The sequence below is a fragment of the Macaca thibetana genome, chromosome 7 (assembly GCF_024542745.1).
Source record: "Macaca thibetana thibetana isolate TM-01 chromosome 7, ASM2454274v1, whole genome shotgun sequence".
In the NCBI taxonomy this organism is placed as follows: domain Eukaryota; kingdom Metazoa; phylum Chordata; class Mammalia; order Primates; family Cercopithecidae; genus Macaca; species Macaca thibetana.
In genome coordinates this window covers 160,279,406-160,294,290 of record NC_065584.1, presented here as the reverse complement: position 1 = coordinate 160,294,290, position 14,885 = coordinate 160,279,406, and the positions used below count along the sequence as shown (strand labels likewise).

Below are 14,885 nucleotides of genomic sequence, written 5' to 3'. Positions count from 1 at the left end.
ATAAATTTCCTGCTTAGACTTGGGTCCCATCCCTATGATATCTCATTATGTATATGCAGATATTCTAAAATCTGAAAAAAATTCAAAATCTGAAACACTTCTAGTCCGAAGTATTTTGGATAAGGAATACCCAACCTGTGTTATGAATGGTGCTGTTACGAACATTCTTAAACATGTTTTCTGGTGCATATGTGTAAGAGGGTCTCTAGGGGAGTGTTTCTCAACCTTTTTTCATTGTTGCCTCACTAAGGAACCTTTTTCAGTATTTTTTTCCCCTAATAATTCCTCTTCTAATGAAATTTAAATACCATAGATATACTGCATATCTCTATGTACTCTTTAAAATTTATTTATATTTTATTTATTTATTTTTTTTGCTCTTGTCGCCCAGGCTGGAGTGTGGTAGTGCAATGTCGGCTCACTGCCAACCTCCACCTCCTGGTTCAAGTGATTCTCCTGCCTCAGCCTCCTGAGTAGCTGGGATTATAGGCGCCCGCCACCATGCCTGGCCAATTTTTGTACTTTTGGTAGAGATGGAGTTTCTCCACGTTGGCCAGGCTGGTCTCAAACTCCTGACCACCGCCTCGGCCTCCCAAAGTGCTGGGATTATAGGCGTGAGCCACCACGCCCAGCCTAAATTTATGTATGTTTCATATACACCTTATACACATAAGTGTGCCTCAGCCTCCCAAAGTGCTGGGATTACAGGAGTGAGTCAGGGCACCCAGCCCATTCCACTTTTATGACTCAGAATGTTCCTGTGCATTTTTTTTTTTTTTTTTTTGGAGACGAAGTCTCACTCTGTCGCCAGACAGGAGTGCAGTGGCGCCATCTCGGCTCACTGCAACCTCCGCTTCCCAGGTTTGAGTGATTCTCCTTATTTTTTAATAGAGGCAGAGTCTCGCTATGTTGCCCAGAGTGGTCTTGAATTCCTGGGCTCAAGCAGTACCACCTCCTTGGCCTCCCAAAGTGCTGGGATTATAGGTATGGCCTCTGTGCCTGGCCTCTTTATGTACTCTGTATACATAAAAAGAGTAAGATTTCTTTTTTTTTCCCCCGAGATGGAGTCTCGCACTGTCGCCCAGGCTGGAGTGCAGTGGCATGATCTCGGCTCACTGCAAGCCCCGCCTCCCAGGTTCACGCCACTCTCCTGCCTCAGCCTCCCAAGTAGCTGGGACTACAGGTGCACACCCCCACGCCCGGTTAATTTTTTTGTATTTTTAGTAGACAGGGTTTCACCGTGTTAGCCAGGATGGTCTCAATTTCCTGACCTCGTGATCTGCCCGCCTCGGCTTCCCAAAGTGCTGGGATTACAGGCGTGAGCCACCGCACCCGGCCCGATTTCTTTTTTTTTTTTCTGGCTCACCGCACCCTGTTCTCCTACTAATTTTACCCCTTTGGTGAGGTGATATCTCCCCCATTGAGAATGCATGCTCTAGGGTATACACCTAGGAGTGGATTGTTGGGTCCTAAAGTCTGTGAAGATTTAACTTTATAAGACAATGTCAAACTGTGTTTCAAAGTGGTCGTACCCCCTTGCCATGTGTAATGATTTTCGTTGGTCTGCATCCTCTTCAGCACTTACTAATGTCAGATTTCTTAATTTTTTTCTCAATCAAATGGATATGAAATGGTATCTTGTGGTATAGCTTGCGTTTCTTTTATTAGTGAAATTAACTATCTCTTCATATATTTGTTAGCTGTATATTTTTTCTTCTTCTGTGAAATGTCTATTTATGATTTCTCCATTTAGGAATTAATAGTTTTTAATATATTATTGATTCTAATCCATAAAGATACATATATATACACACATATAATGTGTGCGCACAGTAAACTGTCTCTTAATTTATAGCTTGTTTTTTCACTTTTTATGAAGTTCTTTGACTAACAGAGTTCTTTTTTTTTTTTTTTTTTTTTGAGACCCAAGTCTTGCTCTGTTGCCAAAGCTGAGTGCAGTGGCACGATCTTGGCTCCTGCAACCTCTACCTCCTGGGTTCAAGCAGTTCTCATGCCTCAACGTCCTGAGTAGCTAGAATTACAGGCATGCGCCACCACACCCAACTAATTTTTGTATCTTTTGTAGAGATGGAGTTTCACCATAGTGCCTAGGCTGGTCTCAAGGTCTTGAGCTCAAGCAATCCAGCCACCTTGGCTTCCCAAAGTGCTGGGATTACACGCGTGAACCACTGTGCCCGACCCACAGAACTTAGTTTCATGCAGTTTTTCAATATTCCAGCCCTTTTCATGGATGGGGTTACCATGCAACACTGGCGGTCTAACTAGGAAGAAATCGTTCCCAAGAAATCCAAAAGAAAAGAAAAAAAAAAAGAGGAATTGTAGCTAGTATCTTCTAGCCTACTCTTTTTGCCACTTTTTTTTCTTTTTTTTTTTTTTTTTTGAGAGAGAGTTTCGCTCCTTTTCCCATAATAGAGTGCAGTGGTGCTATCTCGGCTCACTGCAATCTCCTCCTCTCAGGTTCAAGCGATTTTCCTGCCTCAGCCTCCCAAGTAGTTGAGATTACAGGTACCTGTCACCACACCCAGCTAATTTTTGTATTTTTAGTGGAGACAGGATTTTGCCATGTTGGCCAGGCTAGACTCGATCTCCTTACCTCAAGTGATCCACCAGCCTTGACCTCCCAAAGTGCTAGGATTACAGACGTGAGCCACCGTGCCCAGCCCTTTTTGCCACTTTCAAAAGACTGATTCTTTTTTGTTGTTTGTTTGTTCTGAGACGGGGTGTCTCTCTGTCCCCCAGGCTGGAGTGCAATGGCATGATCTCGGCTCACTGCAACCTCTGCCTCCTGGGTTCAAGTGATTCTCCTGCTTCAGCATCCTAAGTAGCTGGCATTACAGGTGCCTACCACCACACTCGGCTAATTTTTAGTAGTGATGGGGTTTCACCATGTTGGCCAGGTTGGTCTCGAACTCCTGACCTCAAGAGATCTGCCCACCTTGGCCTCTCAAAGTGCTGGGATTACAGGTGTGAGCCACCATGCCCAGCCTCAAAAGACTGATTCTCAGTCTGACAGGTCACTCTGTTCTCTTCAGTTTTCCTTTAGTTCTACTGATTTGGGGAATCCCCAGCACTCCTCTACGGCGAATATACAGCATCTAGAACAAACTTCTCCAAAGGCCTCTTCACTGAAGTGTGATAAACTACTTTCATCTTTTCCTTCAAAGATGCAACAATTTATTTCAGGGCCTAAATGTCCAAGGTCCTTTTAACACCAAATCAAAAACCATTCTAGGGAAACACCTGTTATTTCCACAAAATGATAAATAGAAAATAGAAGCTATTACATCTGTTTTTTCAGAGCAAAGAACTACAGACCTGGGCCTAGTCCATTTACATGACTGTCTGGGGGTACCTGCTGCAGTCACGAGAGATGGGTGGCAGCTTGGTCAGTGGAGAATAGCCTGCAGCGTTCTCCTGTGGTTATAAAGGATTTACCCCTGAATCCCAAACCTTTCCTCAAGGGATTAACAGAAAAGCCAGTGATGGTGAAACTTAAGTGGGGAATGGATTACAAAGGCTAACTGGTATCTGTAGATGAACCAGATCTATAGATGTATCTATATGAACATGTAGCTTGCAAATACAGAAGAATACATAGTTGGGGTATTGTCTGGACATCTGGATGAAGTTTTACTAAACTATAATAATGTCCTTTGTCTCAGAGATGTGGAAAGAGGAAGAGGATGGGAAAATGAGAGAATAGCATCTTTTCTGGGGGATTTTTAAAATATATATTTCTAGACAATAAAAATTTGTTTGTTTTTCAAATAAATAAATGACTCTATAGCACCCTCATATACTGTCAGTTCAGTAAGTTGTTAACACCTTTTGGAAGGCATCTGGCATTATAAATCCTTAAAAATGCACATACCCTTTGATCAGTTGTATTTCTGAGATTATATGCTAAGGAAACAATCAGGAAAACAAAGATTTATAAAAAGAGTATTTACTGCATATTTATTTTAGATAATTAAAAATAATACCTTAAGCTGACTCCAGTGACTTAAATCTATAATCTCAGCCCTTTGGGAGTTTGAGGTGGGAGAATTGCCTAAGGCAAGGGGTTCAGGACCAGTCTAGGCCACAGAGCAAGACCCTGACTCTACAAAATTTAGCTGCATGTGGTGGTATGTGCTTATTGTCCCAGCTACCCAGGAGGCTGAGGCAGGAGGATCACTTGAGCCCAGGATATGAGGCTTCAGTGAGCTATGATCATATGATTGCATTCCAGCCCAGTTGATAACACCCTGTCTTTAAAAAAAAGAAAAAAAAAAAAAAGAATATTCATAATCTTTAGCCAAATAATCCCAGTCTTAGAAACAGCTTCTTAAAATAATTTAAAAGGAGGCTGGGTACAGTGACTTATGCCTGTAATCCTAGCACTTTGAAAGGCCGAGATGGGCGGATCACTTGAGGCCAGGAGTTCAAGACCAGCCTGGCCAACATGGTCAAAGATCATCTCTGCTAAAAATACAAAAAAGTTAGCCAGGCGTGATGGTGCACGCCTGTAATCCCAGCTACTCGGGAAGCTGAGGCAGGAGAATTGGTTGAACCTTGAGCAGATATCGTGCCACTGCACTCCAGCTTGGGTGACCATGTGAGACTAAAAAAAAAAAAAAAAAAAAAAAAAAATGAGTTTCAAAAAAGAATGAAAAGGAAAAGATAAAATGAGCATATCAGGATTATTTAGGCCTGAAAACAAACTGAATAATCAGAATGATGGTTACATGGTTAATTAAATTACCTGTGTCATATTTATTCCCCCGGATATTGTGACTTTGTTAAAACTGACAAATAGAAAGTCTAAGTTGGGGAAAGGAGGGACTTTTTAATATGTAAAGGTGGAAAACAAAACAGCTACCCATATAGAAAAAAATGTCAGATTCCTACATCTCATACTATGTTCAAAAATCAACTTCAGATAGATTAAAGTCTTAAATAGCAAAAACAGGCCAGGTGTGGAGCCTCACACCTGGAATCCCAACACTGGGAGGCCAAGGCAGGCAGATTGCTTGAGCCCAGTAGTTTGAAGCCAGCCTGGGCAACACGATGAAACCACTTGTATTTTTATTCTACAAAAATACAAAAATTAGGCATGGTGGCACATTCTACTTGTGAGGCTGAGGTAGGAGGATCACTTTGAACCTGGGAGGTCAAGGCTATGGTGAGCCATGATGGTGCCACCGTACTCCAGCCTGGGCAACAGAGTGAGACCTTATCTCAAAAAAAACAAAAGGACAAAAACAAAAGTTTAAATTTTTAAAAGAAAATAGCTCCTCAAATGGACAAGTGGAAACAACCAATGTGCACAAGTGGAAACAACTCAAATGTCCATCAACGGATTAATAGATAAGAAAAATTGGTATATTTATGAGGAAATATTATTCAGCCTTAGAAAGCAATGTAATTCTGAGACATGCTACAATATGGATTAACCTTGAAAACATTATGCTAAGTAGGATAAACAGGACAAAAAAGGACAACTATAGTACGATTCCAATAATATGAGGACCAAAAATATGCAAATTCATAGAGACAGAAAGTAGAACCAAGGTTACTAGGGATTAGGGGGAGAAGGGAATAGGGATATGTTGTTTAATGGGTACAGGGTTTTTGTTTGTGATGATGAAATAGTTCTGAAAATGAATAGTGGTGATGGCTGCATTGTGAACATACTTAATGCCAATAATTGTACACTTAATATGTTTTAAAAGGTCAATTTTGTTGTGTATATTTTACAATAAAAAACCAACTTAGAAAAATTAATACACATGGTGGAATCAGTGGTAGACCAGTAAAAAAAAAAAAAATAGTACTTTTTCTGACATTAAAATAGAAAAGGATTTAAGACACAAAATACACTAACCAGAAAAGAAAACATTTAACCATATTAAAATTAAGAACTTGGCCAGGCACGGTGGCTCAAGCCTGTAATCCCAGCACTTTGGGAGGCCGAGTCGGGCGGATCACAAGGTCAGGAGATCGAGACCATCCTGGCTAACATGGTGAAACCTTGTCTCTACTAAAAAATACAAAAAACTAGCCTGGCAAGGTGGCGGGCGCCTATAGTCCCAGCTACTCGGGAGGCTGAGGCAGGAGAATGGCGTAAACCCGGGAGGCAGAGCTTGCAGTGAGCTGAGATCTGGCCACTGCACTCTAGCCTGGGTGACAGAGCGAGACTTCATCTCAAAAAAAAAAAAAAAAAAAAATTAAGAACTTCACGCCAGGAGCAGTGGATCGATGCCTATAATCCCAGAACTCTGGGAGGCCAAGGCCAAGATAGGCAGATCACTTGAGGTCAGGAGTTCAAAACCAGCCAGCCAACATGGTGAAATTCTGTCTCTACTAAAAATACAAAAATTAGCCAAGTGTAGTGGCTCAGTCCCAGTTACTTGGGAGCCTGAGGTGGGAGGATCATTTGAGCCTGGGAAGTACAGGACTCAGTGAGCAGTGATTGTACCACTGCACTCCAGCCTAGGCAACAGAGCAAGACCCTGTGTCAAAAACAAAACAAAACAAAAACCAGACAACCAACCAAACAAAAAAACTAAGCACTGTGGAGTAGGAATGAATGATTTTTTCATCTTCATATCATGTGTGGATGAGGGTATCTCCTTTTTTTAGATCTCGTTTGCCATAGTGCACATTAGATTATATTTATTGATTGGTAAATACATAGATGAACGAATAGATTAAAAAATGATTATGCATACATCAGACTGAATGAAAAGTTACGAAAGAGAAATTTTTTAAATTTTTAAATTTTTATTTATTATTATTATTATTATTATTTTGAGATGGAGTTTTGCTCTTGTTGCCCAGGCTGGAGTGCAGTGGCGCGATCTTGGCTTACTGCAACCTCCACCTCTAGGTTCAAGCGAATCTCCTGCCTCAGCCTCCCAAGTAGCAGGGATTACAGGCGCATGCCACCATGCCTGGCTAATCTTTGTATTTTTAGTAGAGATGGGGTTGCACCATGTTGGCCGGGCTGGTTTCAAACTCCTGACTTCAAGTGATCTGCCCGCCTCGGCTTCCAGAAGTGCTGGGATTACAGGCGTGAGCCACCACGCCCAGCCATATTGTTTTTTTTGCGACAGAGTTTTGCTCTTGTTGCCCAGGGTAAAGTGCAATGGCGTGATCTCAACTCACTGCAGCCTCTGCTTCCTGGGTTCAAGTGATTCTCCTGCCTCGGCCTTCTGAGTAGTTGGGATTATAGGTGTCTGCCACCACACCTGGCTAGTTTTGTATTTTTAGTACTGACAGGTCATGTTGGCGAGGCTGGTCTTGAACTCCTGACCTCCAGTGATCCACTCACCTCAGCCTCCCATAGTGTTGGGATTATAGGCATGAGCCACCGCACCTGGTCGAGAAATGTTTAATGTTCAGTTTATTCATAATATCATTTTTCCTTCATTTTAGTAACAGAACTTTTTTAGGAGGCATATATGTATATTGATGTGTGGTATGTGTAGGATATCTGTTGAGAAGTCAGAATAGTTTCTGATTCATAAAGCTTATGGTAGACAAGAACTTAACATTGTTATTTTTAAAGGTAAATCAGCTTCTAATTTCTTTAGTTTGTTTAACCACTTTTCCTGTAGCTGCTGAGGTCAAACCTGAATTAGGCTATAGACTCCCCCTGCTGGGTAAGAATGGGGAGAAGAGCAGAAAACCTAAACTTGGGCTTGAAGAGTCACAGGTTCCATTACACTTACGTGTTTTCTCCACAGGGAGCATTTCCAGCTCGTTTGAAGAAAGTACTGATTGTGGGGGCACCCATATGGTTCCGAGTGCCCTATTCCATCATCAGCCTCCTCCTGAAGGACAAAGTCCGGGAGAGGGTAAGGCAAGCTCGCCCTTTTTTATTTGGAGGAGAATAGATACATTCTCATCTCTACCACTGAATTCCTGCCAACTAATTTTCTACCTTCAAAAAATCCTCTTGGCGTGTCTCCTAGAGCCTGTTCTGCTTCTGTTAGTGCATTCACTCATATTCTCTACCTGATTCATTAGTCAGTTCAATACAGACTGCCTCTCTTACTGTACTACAAGCTTCTTGAAGTTTGAAACTAGACACAGTTTATCTGGTTCTCACTTCCTATAGCACCTTGCATAAGATAGTACTGAAGGATTGTGTCCTGGAGGTAACTTAGAGATAGCTGCTACTTCCAAAATTTATCCTAGAGCTGCATAGGCCTTTAATATTTAACAGCTTGTAATATAATTGTATTCGTTGAACTGGCATTTGAATTTGTTCAACTGGAAACATCATTCAATCCCTTTGACCACCAGGGTTGTGGAGGAAAGTTTTTCATTATGTCTCTTTCTACATTTATTCCTGGCATTTGTTTTCTCAGAACATCTTGTTGCTTCCCAATTTCAAAAGCGTTCAAAATTACCTTAATTCTGGGCCGAGTGTAGTGGCTCATGCCTATAATCCTAACACTTTGGGAGTCTGAGGCCAAGGCGGGAAGATCGCTTGAGGCCAGGAGTTCAAGACCAGCCTGGGCAGTATAGTGAGACCCTGTCACCACAATAAAACCAAAAACTTTAATTCTGTTATAATCTCCTGAGTGTCCCATGATTAAAAGTTTTATGGTCTCAGTTACTGATTGCAGCCATTAAAAGATAGGACATATGAAAATGAAGACATTTGTTTCTGTGTTAGCTACTTAAACACCTAATGACACAAAGTAGGAGAGATCTTTTCTTTTTTTTCTTTCTTTCTTTTTTTTTTTTTTTTTTTTGAGACGGAGTCTCACTCTGTCGCCCAGGCTGGAGTGCAGTGGCATGATCTCGGCTCACTGCAGCCCCGCCTCTTGAGTTCAAGCGATTCTTCTGCCTCAGCCTCCCGAGTAGCTGAGAGTACAGGCACACACCACCACGCCCAGCCAATTTTTGTATTTTTAGTAGAGATGGGGTTTCACCATATTGGCCAGGCTGGTCTCGAACTCCTGACCTCATGATCCGCCCGCCTTGGCCTCCCAAAATGCTGGGATTACAGGTGTGAGCCACCGTGGTTTTTTTTTGTTGTTGTTGTTTTGTTTGTTTGTTTGTTTTGAGATGGAGTCTTGCTCTGTCTCCCAGGCTGGAGCACAGTGGTGCAATCTCAGCTCACTGCAAGCTCTGCCTCCCAGGTTCAAGCGATTCTCCTGCCTCAGCCTCTCTAGTAGCTGGGACTACAGGCGCATGCTGTCATGCCCAGCTAATTTTTTGTGTTTTTAGTAGAGATGGGGTTTCACTGTGTTAGCCAAGATAGAGTCTTGATCTCCTGACTTTGTGATCCACCCGCCTCGGCCTCCCAAAGTGCTGGGATTATAGGCGTGAGCACCATGCCCGGCCATGAGAGATCTTTTCTTTCTTTTTTGAGATGGAGGTTTGCTCTTGTCGCTCAAGCTAGAGTGCAATGGCATGATCTTGGCTCACTGCAACCTCCAACCCCCAGGTTCAAGTGATTCTCCTGCCTCAGCCTCCCAAGTTGCTGGGATTATAGGCTCCCACCACCACGTCCAGATAATTCTTGTATTTTTTTTTAGTAGAGATGGTGTTTCACCATGTTGGACAGGCTGGTCTCGAACTCCTGACCTCAGGTGATCCACCTGCCTCAGCCTCCCAAAGTGCTGGGATTACAGGTGTGAGCCACCATGCCAGCTGGAGAGATCTTTTCTAAGATAACTCTTTGAGAGGATTCCATAGGCAAGTTCTTGCACTTGAATGATAGGAATTATGCATACATGTATAAACTCAAAATATATTAAGTACTTTTTGTAGATGAAGCACTGGTTCCTGATAATTAAAAATTAAGTGAGATAGTCCACCCTCAAGGAGCTTATGGTCTTGATAGGGAACACAGAGATACACGTATGAGAACTTTGGCTCTGCAGGAATGCAGAGGGGCATATTGCCTCAAGCAGTCAGGAAAGACTTCACAGAAGAGGTGAGCTGTGCTGGTCCATGAAGAGGCAGAGGAGGAAAAGAAGGCATTCCAAAAAGAGGCAACAGCAAAAGAGATGAGCTTTTAGGAGGAAGAGCATCCCCATTCCACAGAGATCCTAAGGAGAACCAGTTAAGCTAATTTGCTCCAGCATGGCTATGTCCAAGCAAAGAGCAGCATTAAGTCTTATGATTACTACAAAAAAATTGTCTGGGCGTGGTGGTGTGCATCTGCAGTCCCAGTTACTTGAGGGGCTGAGGTGGGAGGATCACTTGAGCCCAGGAGGTTGAGGCTGCAGTGAGCCTTGATCGCGCCACTATACTCCAGGCTAGGTGAAAAAGTGAGACCCTGTCTCAAAACAAAAGTGTTATCTAACATTATTCCTGGGCTACCCTGCCTCTAGGTGTGTTGCTTTCATAGAATCCTATCTTTGTGAACAGTTATACCAAGCTGAGTAAAACACAAGCTAACAGGTCTTAGAATTGGTTGTCTGAGTATGGGGTTGACAAAAATAACTACTACCTATGCATTCTTAGTGGCCAAAAAAAGAGTCACCAGCATGCAGCGATGCTGGGAAGCCTTGTTAATAATATAAAGCTTTCGTTCACTATATCATCCTTTCAGAAGATGTATAACAGTGTCCCTAATTCCAGGAGTGAATTTTATATACATTCTGGGAGTTCACACTTTTATCTGGCAAATTCATAGGACTTAAATCTCAGGCAGATGAAATGTAGTCTACTACTTTTATAGTATACCTTGTATTTCAAGAAAATCTCATCCCATCCCCCAAACCTGATATAAACACATTTATTCTTTATCACTCTCTATATGCCTTTCCCTCTCCCCACATACTCACATGGTTCTTTCTAACTTTCTAGATTCAGATACTAAAGACATCTGAGGTCACGCAGCATCTGCCCAGGGAGTGTCTTCCAGAAAACCTGGGTGGGTACGTCAAAATTGATCTCGCCACTTGGAATTTCCAGTTCCTACCACAGGTGAACGGCCATCCAGATCCCTTCGATGAGATCATCCTGTTCTCCCTCCCTCCTGCCTTAGACTGGGACTCAGTACATGTTCCAGGTCCCCATGCTATGACCATCCAAGAGTTGGTGGACTATGTTAACGCCAGGCAAAAGCAAGGAATCTATGAGGAATATGAAGACATTCGTCGTGAGAACCCTGTTGGCACTTTCCACTGTTCCATGTAAGTAGGAAAGGTGTGGGCCAGCAGCTGGTTACCAGGATGCTTCTGGCAGGCTCTGGCAACAGCTCCTTCCACCCTTCACTTGCTTAACAGAGACCCTTCCTTGTGTTAGCCAACATCACTCTCACATAAATGATGGTTTCTCGCATGCAGAAGGAGGTGCTTTCTGCTTTGGTGCTCTTGCCAACATCCTATGCTCTGAAATTTCTGAAGGTCTTTGGTACCAACAGGATAAACCTGTTGGACATATTTTTGGATATTTTTCTGAAATGCAAGTGTTTTTTTTAAAGTAGGTTCAAAATAGGCTACTCTCTATTCCAGTTCTCAGTGTGAGCGCTGGTTTGTTCATTTAGGCAGTTTCTCCCCATAACATTTATGGTATAACATTACATCTTGAGGAGGGGTGTAGTACACTTAAAATAATCCACAGTTAGTAAGAGAGTACAGTTGCCTCATAGGACTTTAACCCCTTGAGATTTTCATTCTACTCAAATCTTACCACAAAACCATCTAGCTAGTTTATAACTCTGGCTCATAACTACTTGATAAGTACTGTTGGCCATAGAACATAGATCCTCCCTTCCTTCCTCCCTCCCTCTTTCCTTTTTTTTTTCTTTTTGAGATGGAGTCTCATTCTGTCACCTAGGCTGGAGTGCAATGGCATGATCTCGGCTCACTGCAACCTCCACTTCCCAGGTTCAAGCAATTCTCCCTGCCTCACCCTCCCAAGTAGCTGGGATTATAGGCACGCACCACAACGCCTGGTTAATTTTTGTATTTTTAGCAGAGATAGGGTTTCACGGTGTTGGCCAGGTTGGTCTCGAACTCCTGACCTCAGGTGATCTGCCCGCCACGGCCTCCCAAAGTGCTGGGATTAGAGGCATGAGCTACCACACCCGGCCTTTTTTTCTTTTTTCTCTTCTCTTCTCCTTTTCTTCTATTTTATTTTCCTCAAATTCCTAGGTTCAAGTGATCCTCCTACCTCAGCCTCCTGAGTAGCTGGGACTATAGGTATGTGCCACTATGTCCAGCTACTTTTTTATTTTTTGAAGAGATGGGATTTCAGCATGTTGCCCAGGCTGGTCCTAAACTCCGAGGCTCAAGTGATCCTCCTGCCTCAACCTCCCAAAGGGTTGGGATTACAGGCGTGAGCCAGTGCACCCAGTCAGATTATTTATCTACCATATTACTGTCATTTCTCTTACCATGTTTTAATTGGCTGCCCCAGAAATCTCTTTCTCTCCAACTAGTGAGCTGTGTCTTTTGAAAACTGCAGAAACTAGGGCTGGGTGCAGTGTCTCAGGCCTATACCCAGCACTTTGGGAGTAAAGGAATAGGAGGATCATTTGTGCCCAGGAGTTTGAGACCAACCTGAGCAGCATAGCAAGACACCACCTCTACAAAAATAAAAAACAAAAAAATTAGCCAGGCATGGTGGCACACTCCTGTTGTCCCAGCTGCGCTGGAGGATGACTTGAGCCGGGGAGGTCAAGACCGCAGTGAGTTATGATCACGCTACTGAACTCCAGCCTGAGTGACAGAGTAAGACTTTGTCTAAGGAAAAAAAATAAAAAGAAAAAAAAAAAGGAAAGAAAATTAGGGAAGCTGTCCTAGTGGGTCCCAGCCTCATATTCCAACTTAACCAAAAATTCCCTCTGTGAGCGACACAAGTTATTTCCCTTCTCAGCACTTCGGTTTTCCTCTGTGTAATATGTGACTGCTGGACTCTGATATTCACCTACCTTTGTAGCTTAAATGTTTTAGAAATCTAGGATTCTGTGAGTACCTCTTCTCTCTTGTAACTCCTGCCCAGTGTAGTCAGTGTGCTCTGAATAAGATGCAGGGACAGAGTCTTTTAGCAAAGCAAAGAGGGAAAATAATGAGACAGGGAAAGTCAGAGAGAAGAGGCACTTGGGAAGGAAGTCAATCAGAGCAAGAATGCAAAAGAAAATAAGAGGAGACATAGGGGACACAGATCCCATATCAACAAGGGAAAGTATTCTTTTCTCCCATACAGCTCTGTTTCTTCCCTACCAGCTCCAGACCCCTATTTTTATTTAATTTTTATTTCATTTTATTTATTGTATTTATTATTTTATTATTATTATTTTTAGAGACAGAGTCTTGTTCTGTCCCTTAGGCTGGAGCATAGTGGCATGATCATGGCTCACTGCAGCCTCCATCACTTGATGCTCAGTTGATTCTCCTGCCTCAGCCTCTTGAGTAGCTGAGACCACAGACATGCACCACCATGCCTGGCTAATTTTTTAAAATTGTTTGTAGAGTCTCCCTATCTTACCCAGGCTGGTCTTGAACCCCTGGACTCAAGTGATCCTCCTGCCTCAGCCTTCCAAAGTGCTGGAATTATAGGTGCTACCTATGCCCAGCTACCAGACTCCCTGTTTACATCCAATCTCTTTTGCAAACAGAACCGTTATTCCGTTAAAGCCTTTTTTGTTGTTGAGACAGAGTCTCACTCCATCGCCCAGGCTGGAGTGCAATGGTGTGATCTCAACTCACTGCAACCTCCGCCTCGTGGGTTCAAGCCATTCTGTGCCTTAGTCTCCCAAGTAGATGGAATTACAGGTGTGTGCCACCACACCCAGCTAATTTGTGTGTGTGTGTGTATATATATGTGTGTGTGTGTGTTTATTAATTAATTAATTTACTTATTTAGAGACAGAGTCTCACTCTGTTGGCCAGGCTAGAGTGCAGTGGCACGATATCGGCCCACTGCAACCTCCATCTCCCATACTCAAGCAATTCTCCTGCCTCAGCCTCCTGAGTATCTGGGATTACAGGCATGTGACACCACGCCCAGCTAATTTTGTATTTTTAGTAGAGATGGGGTTTCACCATGTTGGCCAGGCAGGTCTCAAACTCCTGACGTCGGGTGATTCACCCTCCTTGGCTTCCCAAAGTGTTGGGATTACAGGCGTGAGCCACCGTGCCTGGCCTAATTTGTGTATTTTTAGTAGAGATGGGGTTTTGCCACGTTGGCCAGGCTGATCTCCAACTCCTGACAAGTGATCTGCCCACTTCGGCCCCGCAAATGCTGGGATTACAGGCATAAGCCACCGTGCCCAACCTCCCTTGCAGTCTTAAATCAAGGAAGTACGTTGGAGCAGGGAGGAATGCTAGGCTGATCTAAGAGTATGCACACTTTTCCTGGGGATTCTTCACCTTGCTCTTGGTGCTTCTGCAGCTACCAACTGCTGTGAGGCCCTTGAGATGTCACTTCTACTATGGATTCTCCCCTCCTCCATTAAAAAAGTGAGTTTGGCTGGGCGTGGTGGCTTACGCCTGTAATCCCAGCACTTTGGGAGGCCAAGGCTGTGGGTCACAAGGTCAAGAGATTGAGACCATCCTGGCCAACATGGTGAAATCCCATCTCTACTAAAAATACAAAAATTAGCTTGGCATGGTGGCATGCACCTGTAGCCCCAGCTACTCGGGAGGCTGAGGCAGGAGAATTGCTTGAGCCCAGAAGATGGAGGTTGCTGTGAGCTGAGATCATGCCACTGCACTCCAGCCTGGGCGACAGAGCAAGACTGTCTCAAAAAAAAAAAAAAAAAAAAAAGTGGGTTTAGATCGTCTTGTTGGCATCATCCAAACCAGCTACCATTTGACAATCAGAGAACAGATCCCTCATCCAATGAGAGGACTTACTAGTCTTGCCTATTGAATGATTGATTCCCCACTTGATAATTTAGAACCTAG

General features: G+C 43.2%; 1 protein-coding gene and 1 pseudogene across 1 annotated transcript in view; both read left to right on the top strand.

The window, feature by feature from the left end:
- PTPN9 (protein tyrosine phosphatase non-receptor type 9) overlaps positions 1–14,885 on the top strand; it is a 107,113-nt gene that overhangs the window by 62,403 nt on the left and 29,825 nt on the right. Inside the window, exons 6-7 of the mRNA XM_050799847.1 lie at positions 7,752–7,862; positions 10,837–11,165. Of these exons, the coding sequence (XP_050655804.1) occupies positions 7,752–7,862; positions 10,837–11,165 (440 nt within the window). The remainder of the gene's footprint in view (positions 1–7,751; positions 7,863–10,836; positions 11,166–14,885) is intronic.
- LOC126958393 (small nuclear ribonucleoprotein F-like) lies at positions 3,360–3,887 on the top strand (annotated as a pseudogene).